Source organism: Borostomias antarcticus (genome assembly GCF_949987555.1).
Source record: "Borostomias antarcticus genome assembly, chromosome: 1".
In the NCBI taxonomy this organism is placed as follows: Eukaryota; Metazoa; Chordata; class Actinopteri; order Stomiiformes; family Stomiidae; genus Borostomias; species Borostomias antarcticus.
In genome coordinates, this window is record NC_140234.1 from 21416484 (window position 1) to 21426473 (window position 9990).

At 46.7% G+C, this 9990-nt stretch overlaps 1 protein-coding gene across 2 annotated transcripts in view; it reads left to right on the top strand.

Moving 5' to 3' along the window:
* Window positions 1–304: 304 nt before the first annotated feature.
* The window catches only part of erg (ETS transcription factor ERG), a gene marked incomplete at both ends in the record, with an annotated part of 40646 nt that continues 30960 nt past the window's right edge, over window positions 305–9990 (top strand). For both annotated transcript variants that reach the window (XM_084446409.1, XM_084446410.1), the window contains one exon: window positions 305–343. In XM_084446409.1, coding sequence (XP_084302535.1) covers window positions 305–343 — 39 coding nt within the window. The remainder of the gene's footprint in view (window positions 344–9990) is intronic.

A 9990-nucleotide genomic window follows, 5' to 3' on the forward strand; every position in this document is an offset into this window, starting at 1 on the left:
ATGTGTCCTGTGACGAATGTGGACACTGGCAGGAGATGGACATGTTTGTGATGGAACTCAAGAGTAAATATACCCCCCCCCCCTTCTCTCTCCCTCTCTCTCCCTCCTTCTCCCTCTCCCTTTCTCTCTCTCTCTCCCCCCTCCCTCTCTCTCTCCCATCCTCCCCCCCCCTCTCTCTCTCTCTCCCTCTCCCCTTCTTTCTCTCTCTCTCCCCCCCCCCCTCTCTCTCTCTCTCTCTCTCTCTCTCTCCCAGGACTGTGTCGTGAGGCTGTGTTGTTCAGGTGGCTGATGTCTGTCGAGGGTCATGATTCAGACCGGAGCAGACCCAGCAGTCCCCACCAAAGTAAGTCACACTCTCCTGTTTCTGCCTATACACACCACGGACAGCACCAAATCTGTACACTCTTCATCAATGATTGGTTGATTGATTGGTTGGTTGGTTGATTGATTAATTGGCTGGTTGGTTGATTGATTGATTGATTGGTTGATTGATTGATTGATTGAGTGAGGTTTTATTCAGGAGTGAAAGGTGTGCATCATAAGATGCCTCATTCCCAGAGGAAAGCCCATTCAAACATTGTACCCTTTTTCCCACTGTGATCCATGATTGGTTGGGTTGAGTGACCTTCGCACAGGGAACATTTCCCCCGGAAAGTAACCGGGTCTCTTCAGGAGAGGATCCTCCTCGTGGTTCAGAGTTTCACGTTGAGGACTCCGCTAGCGAGCGTGTTGTGCGTTAGCGAGGCCTGATTTATGACGCCTCGGGAGTCCTTCTTCTTACCCTCCTCCCTTCTCCCTCACATGGATCTACTGTTCCTGTCTGCAGAGTCAGATAAACACCACCATCTCAGACTCCAGGGGACTGTGTGTGTGTGTGTGTGCTTCCACTTCTCTCTTTCTCTCTCTTCTCTCTCCTCTTTCTCTCTCCTCTCTCTCTTCTCTCTCTCTTCTCTCTCTCTTCTCTCTCTCTTCTCTCTCTCTCTTCTCTCTCTGTGTGCTTCCACTTCTCTCCTCTCTCTTCTCTCTCTTATCTCTCTTCTCTCTCTCTCTCTCTTCTCTCTCTTCTCTCTTTTCTCTCTCTCTCTTCTCTCTTTCTCTCTCAGTGTCGATGTCATAAGAGCGGGGGGGGGGGGGGGGGGTGCATGATTTAGTGCTGTATGTGCATGATAGCATGTGTGTGTATGTCTGAGTGCGTGTGTGTGTGTGTGTATGTGTGCACATTCAGTGTGCGTGTTCAGCCTCTCCGCTGTGGGGGTGAGGCTGGACTCCCCTCACCACCCCCCCCCCCCCACCAAGTTCTCATCCAAGCTCTCTTCATACCAGTGGATCAGGAGTGGGCTGATGTCTGCCGCTGTTATGTCTGCGTCTGCTAAAGCCATGACAGCGTACGCGCCGGGCGTTAATTTTACCGTGCGTGGTAGCTGGCCGGTGACTTCCCTCCCCCGTCGGAGGGGCCGTGAGGCCAGGCCATCCCTCTGGATCCCATCAGGCCGCCTCAGGTTTCATATCAGCCCCGGAGAGAGCGCCGCTTGACAGGAAATAGTCTGCGTATTGGGTAGATATATCCCTGGGCCATATTTTCACTACCGATCAAGGATTTTGAAGATGGAAAGCTTTTATTGTGTCGTTTATTTTTCTTTTCTTTTTTTTTTTTTTAGCTCAAATTGTCTTTAAAGGGTTGTCTGATATACTGTATTTTTCCATTCGCCGTTTTCTACCTGATACTCGCTTGGTATTTGGCTTCCGTCTTCCTGTCATGTGTGTGTGTGTTTATGAGGGTCCCAGGGTCATCATAAAGGCCTTGAGCTGGTTCTTGTCTGTGATCGCGCCTGTTTGCTTTGGCAGCAGGACCACTGAGCAGCAACTGCTGGTCCTATAGCCAGAGGGGTCAAGTCCACATCTTCCAGACACACTCTCGACAACCCTGTCACACACACACACGACCTGGCCTTGGTCATAACACATGACAGCACGCTCATGCCAATTAGAGTAACCTGACATTTGTGTCAGGTGACATAAGCTAGTCCTGAAGCCTTGTGGCAAGCCGGACAGGGATTTGATGAACTTCGGGTTCTTGTCTAACCTCGTCTCATTGTAATGTGATTTGTGATGTGGTTTTGTAGGCTGGTGGTCATGAATATGTCCCTTATTTCTGACTTATTTCTGTGAAAGTGGCGAGACTGAACATCTCGTCCTCCATTTTGTCCTGAGAGACACAGGGTCACTGTGGTGTTAGTACAGTGTGTGACGTTGTGCTTGATGTGTACTGCACAGTATGCACTCACTGACTGCGGGTTTCTTGAACACCTTGTCTATACAATAGACAACAATAGACAACTGACTGTACTACTGTACACTCAATCACTTGAATCAACACCTGATAACACTTGAACAATATTGAACACCTTGCCTATACGATAGACAATAACAATTGACTTTTGCCTATACAATAGACAGTAACAACTGACTGTACAACTGTATACTTGAATGTTATTAATTGACTGCAAACAGAGACCTGGTTCACATATGAGGTATATTATGACACTCTGGTTTGCATATTACTGTAGGTGCATTATGATACTCTGGTTCATACAGTCAAGCCAGAAAGTCTCTTTCACTTTCTCTACGTTTTATTACGTACTTTACAGACTTATTCTACAATAGATTGAGTTCATTTTTTGTCTCAAATTTCTACACAAAATAGCCCATAATGACAAAGTGAAAACAGGGTTTTAGACATTTGTGCTAATCTACTGTATCCTTAGTAAAAGGCGCATGACAGCCCGCTTGAAGTTTGCCAAAAGGCACCTAGAGGACTCTCAAACCATGAGAATCAAGATTCTCTGGTCTGATGAAACCAAAATCGAACTTTTTGGCCTGAATACCATTCGTCACGTCTGGAGGAAACCAGGCACTGCTCATCACCGGGCTAATACCATTCCTACAGTGAAGCATGGCGGTGGCAGCATCATGATGTGGGGATGTTTTTCAGCAGTGGGAACGGGGCGACTAGTCCTGATAGAGGGGAGGATGAATGCAGCTAAGTACACCAAGATCCTTGAAGAAAACCTGCTCCAGAGCGCTCTGGACCTCAGACTGGGGCGAAGGTTTACCTTCCAACATAACAACGACCCAAAGCACACAGCCAAGAGAGCAAATGAGTGGCTTCGGAGAAAGCCTGTGAATGTCCTTGAATGGCCCAGCCAGACCCCAGACCTGAATCCAATTGAACATCTGTGGAAAGAGATGAAAATGGCTGTGTACCGACGCTCCCCATCCAACTTGACAGAGCTTGCAAGGATGTGCCAAGAGGAATGGGCAAAATTTACCACAGATGGACTCCAATTAAGTTGTAGAAATGTGTCAAGCAGTATCAGTGGAAACAAAATGCACCACAGCTCACTTTTGGGTGTCATATCAAAGGGTGTGCACACTTGTGTACATATGATCATTTACATTTTGATTTTTAATAAATCAACACAAATGTCTAAAAACCTGTCACTTTGTTACTATGGGCTATTTTGTGTATAATTTTGAGACAGAACATGGAGAAGGAGAAAGGGGTGTGCAGACCTTCCGGACTTTCCAGACTGTATATTAGGTGTATTATGATACTCTGGTTCACATACAGGTATTAGGTGTATTACGATACTTAGCCTCCTGTAGTCATAGTGTAGAAGCTCTCCCCTGTACATAGAGACTGGGTCTTGTATGTATAACAAAAGGTTGTTTGTTGTTTGATATTCATTATTCTTCCGGTGCTCTGCAGTCTTTGTGGAAGTCTTAATTGATGGGTAATTGTCAAGTAGAGTTCAAGGTCTCTCCTCCATACCATTATCTATTGACTGATGTCCTGACTATGAAAGTTTGAATATATATTTTGGACCCTAAGCATTTAGACTCCCATGCCTTTTGGGGAGCGTCCACCTTATGTCTGTAGCAGAGGTCGGTGAGAGCGAGTCTTGGAGCACCATCCCCACACATCCTCACGACAGAAGCCTCCTCCTCACCCGTCTTCCTGTTCCAAGAAATCTGGCATTCAGGAATTTTATTTGCGCTGGGATCAGACCATAGCCCCTCTTTTGCTTTTCTTTATTTTTTCTTCCCTTCTTTCCAATTTGTGGGTTGTGTGTGTGTTTTCGAGAGCAAACAGGGGACAAAAAAGAGAGGGGGGGAGGTGGAGGGGGGAGGGGGGGGGGTAGGGGAGAGACAAAACCCAAACTTGCGGTTCGGTCACGTTCGCTTTCATTATCTCGACGCGGCCCGACATGTGGAGCAAAGCTGGGTGAGATAGTTCAGTCATTTGTTACCCAGAGGCCTCGGCGGCGGGTTGCCAAGTTGTGACCGAGGCGCTGACACACGCGTCCGCATGTGCGCGAGGCCCGCGGCGGCAGCCCGCCAGGCCAGATGTGCTGCGCAGCGTGGCACCCGGCGAGAGAGAGGCTTTCTCCGCACGGCCGAGCACAGGAGGTAAACCCCGCTCTCCGCTAGCAGCTAGCTCCCATCTCCTCTCATCTCCATTTCTGCCGTTCTGTCTGCTTTCCTTCAACGTCTCTTTTCTAAGCGCTCTCGTGTATTCTCTCGTGTCTGGGTCTCTTCCTCTCCTCTCTTCTCCTCTCCCTCTCCTCTCTTTCTCAGCCTATGTTTGTCTATCCATACTCAGTGCAAGCCTGCAGCGCTGATGGTCTACAGTTTATGTCTGTGTGCCTGGCCTCTGTTAAGTTTTTGGGTCTGAGACCGAATTTTGTTTTATGTGTTCCTGTGTGGAGGGGAAACCTGGGACACAGTTTTGGGTCTGTTAGGGAGATCTGCCTGCTTCCTGTTCTATTTTGGGCTGCACGGAGGAGAGGTCTAGAAAGTAATACCACAGTTCAGCAATAGATCAAATAGGCATCACTGACAGTCAATAAAGATGAAATGGTATATTGGTTTCTGTGCAGACATGGATACTTTAATCAAATTATATATTGCTATCATCAGTACTGCATTGAACTTCATTCAACTGCACTTCATCTGCATGAAGCTTCAAGTGCCATCTGTGAATCTGTTGTTGGGATCCTGCTCATCTCTTGCAAATGTATTCTCAACAATGCTGTAAAAAGGTGTGCCAGTTCCAGTCTCCTCAAAGTTTTCCCTGACATTTTCCAGCTAATTGGCAACACAAACCTCTGGTTTCATGGATGAGGGGAACCCAAACCAGATTCCAAGCCTCCCTAACCAGCAGTCTTAGAGTCCTAATTTCTTTGCTCCTCACGTTAGCATTGTAGCTGCTACGTTCAGCTAGCTAACTAGCAAGCTAAGAACAACAGCAGCAGCAGGCAGCAGCAATGACTGTTTATTTCCACCGTCGGGATGACTGATGCTGTCTCAACGAGGGCTCCAAGTGCTCGGCAGCACACTGTGTGTAGTGTCTCGTGGCCCCCCCCCCTGCTCTCGACCCTCGCTCGCTCAGCTAAAAACATTAAGTGCTGCGTTCCTGGCATGGGGAGAGGGAGCCCAGGGACCAAAGCAGAGCCTTCTGTTACAGGGCCAGGCTTTTGCAGCAGGTTGCACTCAAAAGCGCACTTGTTGCGGCGAGCCAAATGACTGCATAGGAGTGTCTGTATGAGTGGCCGAGCCGAGCTTAGCCGAGGAGGGATGGGTAGGCTGGGAAATTCCACTGGTGATGTTTGGGTCGGTTGGGTTTGTGTGTGTGTGTGTGTGGGGGAGGGGCGGGGGGGAGTTGTTGTGGTAGGGAGACGACACCCTAGCGTCGAGGGTTTTGGTGGAGCTGTTGCTGATTCATACGCCGTGATTTTTCCAGTGCCATTTATGTTGTTTAGATGTTGTTTGTTATACCTTGCCGCTCATACTCTGTAGTTCAACAAATTGATTAAGGCTTTAAGAAGATGTCTTTATTCGTCACACGACTTGACAACTCACGCGTGCACTATGCAATGGGTGACACACACACACACATACATTAGGCTTTCGCCCAAGGGCAGCCAGGAGCAGTGGGCGCCCCTCGGCCCGGTTATCAATCCAAATGCTCATGTCCAATCTTGGTCAAAGACTGGACAGGAGAGCGTCCTGTTCTTCTGCAATTTCTTTTGGGAGGAAACCCTTGGGAGCACCAGGGAGACCATACACACAGAAAGGCCTGGGAGATACCCGACAACTCTGGGGAGAACATGCCCTCCAGTGCCGATATCGTCCCAAGTGGGGAATCGAACACAGGACCTTGTTGCTGTGAGGCAACAGTGCAAAAAGCACCGTGCCACTGTGTCAACAAAGGTTATAAAGGCTTTATAAAGGTCTGATAAGATACAATATGTAATCAAATTTGTTTTAATAGAGGTTTAACCCAATTTGTTCAGAAAAAACAGTCCTAGTCATTAAGAATCACTCTTATGAATTCATATTCCTTCACAATGAACTCTCTTAAACAGGATTATAGTCATACAGTATCTCTTCTTCTGTCATAATTCCACAATTTTCTCAAGCCATCAGCAGACTAAGGATGCTATGTCATCATCATCATCATCATAATTATCATCATCATTATCACCATCATCTTCAGATTATTCCTCAGAACCACCTGAGCAATGACACAACGCAATTCACTAGAAACCTATATAGAGACTATATGGCGGCACACGCCCTCTGTTGATTACTGACAAAGTCCTGGACTCCCGGCTGAGTGTATTTACTGTCTATGACGTGCGAAGGCAGGAATCTTGTCTCTCTCTCTCTCCCCGTCTCTGCTCCTGGCCACGGACATTCTTTCTGGCGGTGATTTCCTGTGCCGCGGCCTGGCCCCGCCAGTCTTGTGGTGTGACTCAGGGGGAACTGGCATGCCAGCGGTCTGCTCGCGGCCAAATGAAATCTATCACGGAGTGGCAGCAGTCTGGGGCCCTGCCCTTGATAACACAGGTAAACCAGCTCGGGCGACACCGCCGGGGGGAAAAAGCAGGTCCACGCGTTGATAGTTCGGTACTTTTCGGCACACGGCTTTAGGAAACTATAACAGGGAAAGAGCAGAAATGTTCGTCTTTTAAGAAGAAAATCGGTTCACGCACGAGAAGGGCCTCTCCGCTAGAGCGTCTTCTCTACAACACTGTCCACAGGAGAATTTCATGTCTGTTTGACTTGTCGCGGCTCTCGGTGTTCCTACAACGTCCGTAGAATGTGTCTTAAGAATCTATAGACAGAGACCGTGTGAACGAGAAGATTTAGCAAGACAGTTGGAACTGCTCTCCCCTAAAATAAAAGGCCTTTCTGGGCTATGTTTCGACAGCTCGCCTCTCCAGCGCCCCCTCTCACCCCACCCTGTTCCCGCAACGTGTGCAGGGGCAGGTCGCGTGGTTTACCACTTCCTGGTTGGCCCACACATACAGAATAGGGTGAGATTACTACGCCCCGGCACACAACACGACTGCAGTGTGACCCACAATTCCAAATTCGGAACTACGCTTTTAATAGCTATATTGTAAAGCCTGTGTATTTTGAAATGGTCATTTGAATCAACCTGTTAAGTCAGTCAGGATGGGTCACGTATTATGTGATACTATGAAAGAACCATTGTTATCCGGAATTAATGTGCAGGTGCTGCGTCTTAGATCGTATGTTGTATTGTGTCCTGTCCTGTCCTGTCCTGTCCTGTCCTGTCCTGTCCTGTCCTGTCCTGTCCTGTCCTGTCCTGTCCTGTCCTTTCATTGTGAATGTGTGACGAGACAAAATTGATCCCCAGTCCTTGCAAACAGAAAACACATGGATGTCCCCTGGGCTGACAGACAGGAGCCCAACAACTCTTACCATTAGCTTCAGGCCAGTGTTTTGTCAAGCAACAGAGGACCATTATGACCAAAAAAAAAATTTGTTATTTTTAATATAACTGTCTGGCCACAGTGATTAATTCAAATCATATGGTGTTTTCTCCTCTCCCTCCCTCTCTCTCTCTCTCTCTCTCTGACATGTACAGTACACTTACACACACTCATATACTGTATGTACGCACCAGGGTTATAATAGTTTTTTTCATTTGTTTTTATTTTTATATAGTTTTAACATTTTGTTTTCAATTTGTTTAGTTTTAATTCATTTTTAAAGCAGGTCGGCTAGTTTAGTTTTTATTTTTTGAAAATGCTTAGCTTTAGTTTTTATTCGTTTCATTACTAGTATTAACTAGTATTATTTTATTTTATTTTTCTTCTGCGCTAGCCTCGTGAGACTATCTTGATGTCGCGAGCTCACGTTGGTTCACTCCGTGTGAAACAAACCATCTGGTGCACGTCAGGTTGCTTCTGCGCAGGGGCACAGCTAATAAAGAAAAAACTGAGGATAGATTTCATATCCCCCCCAAATACTAGGCTTATATATGAAATGAAAAAGACTAAAACTAAGGACATTTTCTCTATAATTTTAGTTTACTTTAGTTTGTTTTGTAAACACACAATACAGTTTTAGTTAGTTATAGTTTTTTGTAAAGCCTAGTTTTTATTTTTATTTCAGTTAACTTTTTACGTTTTTAACGTTTTTTTACACCTAGTTTTCGTTTTTTAGTTACTGTAGTTTTCGTTAACTATAATAACCTTGGTATGCGCACGCACACACACACGCACGCACACACACACACACTCTCCCTGTATATTTGTTCCCATCAACTCTCAGTCCCCTCCCTCTCTCTCTCCCTCCCTCTGTCCCGCACTCCTTTCTCTCTCTCTCTCTCTCTCTCTCTCTCTCTCTCTCTCTCTCTCTCCCTCTCTCTCTCTCTGTATGAAGGCTAAATGAGCTGGCTGTGCAGGGCAGCGGGATCCTGCCAGTCTGTGTTTAGATGTAAGTGATCCTTAAATGTCCCCCTTTCACTCCACCGCGCCTTCAAAAGCCGCTGCTCCGGGTCGCCGCGGGCGTCTGCGCCCAGTCAGCTTTTTCACACTGTCTCCCTCCTCCGCTGGAGTCCACACTGAGCCTGCGTCTGGGGCGGCCAGCTCACAGCCATTTAGCCTTCATACAGAGAGGGAGAGAGAGAGAGAGAACGAGAGAAAGAGAGAGAGAGAAAGAGAGAGAAAAAGAAAAAGAGAGAGAGAAAAAGAAAGAGAGAGTGAGAGAGAGATAGAAAGAGAGAGAGAAAGAGAGAGAAAGAGAGAGAGAGAGAAAGAGAGAAAGAAAGAGAGAGAGAGAAAGAGAGAGAGAGAAATACAGTTACTTTACATTACATGACATCGCAGTCATTTAGCAGACGCTTTTATCCAAAGCGATGTACAGTAATTGCATTTAATACTACTACTCACCAGAACTCACAAGTGCATCTCCTTTCTAAACAGGTGACCAAGAGCATAATCTAGTGCCAATGTCAAAGTGCAAGAGCAGCAAAATATAAATACACAAAATATAAATACAATAGGTGCTTAAGAGATCCTGGTAGTACTTCTTGAAGAGGCGAGTTTTGAGCCTGCGGCAAAAGTTAGTGGATAGTGCGCAAGAAAAGGCAGAATTTTGTGTGTGTGTTTTTGCTGAGTGACAAGTAATGATACAGAGGCCAGCTGGTGAACACACTGGATTTTTTAAAAATGTCTTGGATGGAAAACCTGATATAGGGCCTTCTGGGTAGTCTGCTACTCCAGACGTTTAATACTCATCACCAACTGTAATCTAGTCTTTATGATTGATCCGTTAGGCCACTTAGGGGTCTTACGCATGTTAACGACAGCTCATAAACGAGCTTATAAAGCTTCACAATGGGAGCACTCACGCTGTAGGTATCTCCATAAAAACGTGTGGGGGTGAGGCATGCGCTGCTGCTGTATCAGACCAGTCTGTATGCTGGTCTCCCTCCGTCTCTCTAACGCTCTCTCCCTCTGACTGTCTCTCTCTCACACACACACTCCCTCACGCACACTCTCTCTTTCTCTCTAACTCTCTCTTACACACACTCTCTCTTTCTCTCTCTCTCTCACACACACTCTCTTTCTCTCTACTGTAGCTCTCTCTCACACACACACACACTCTCTC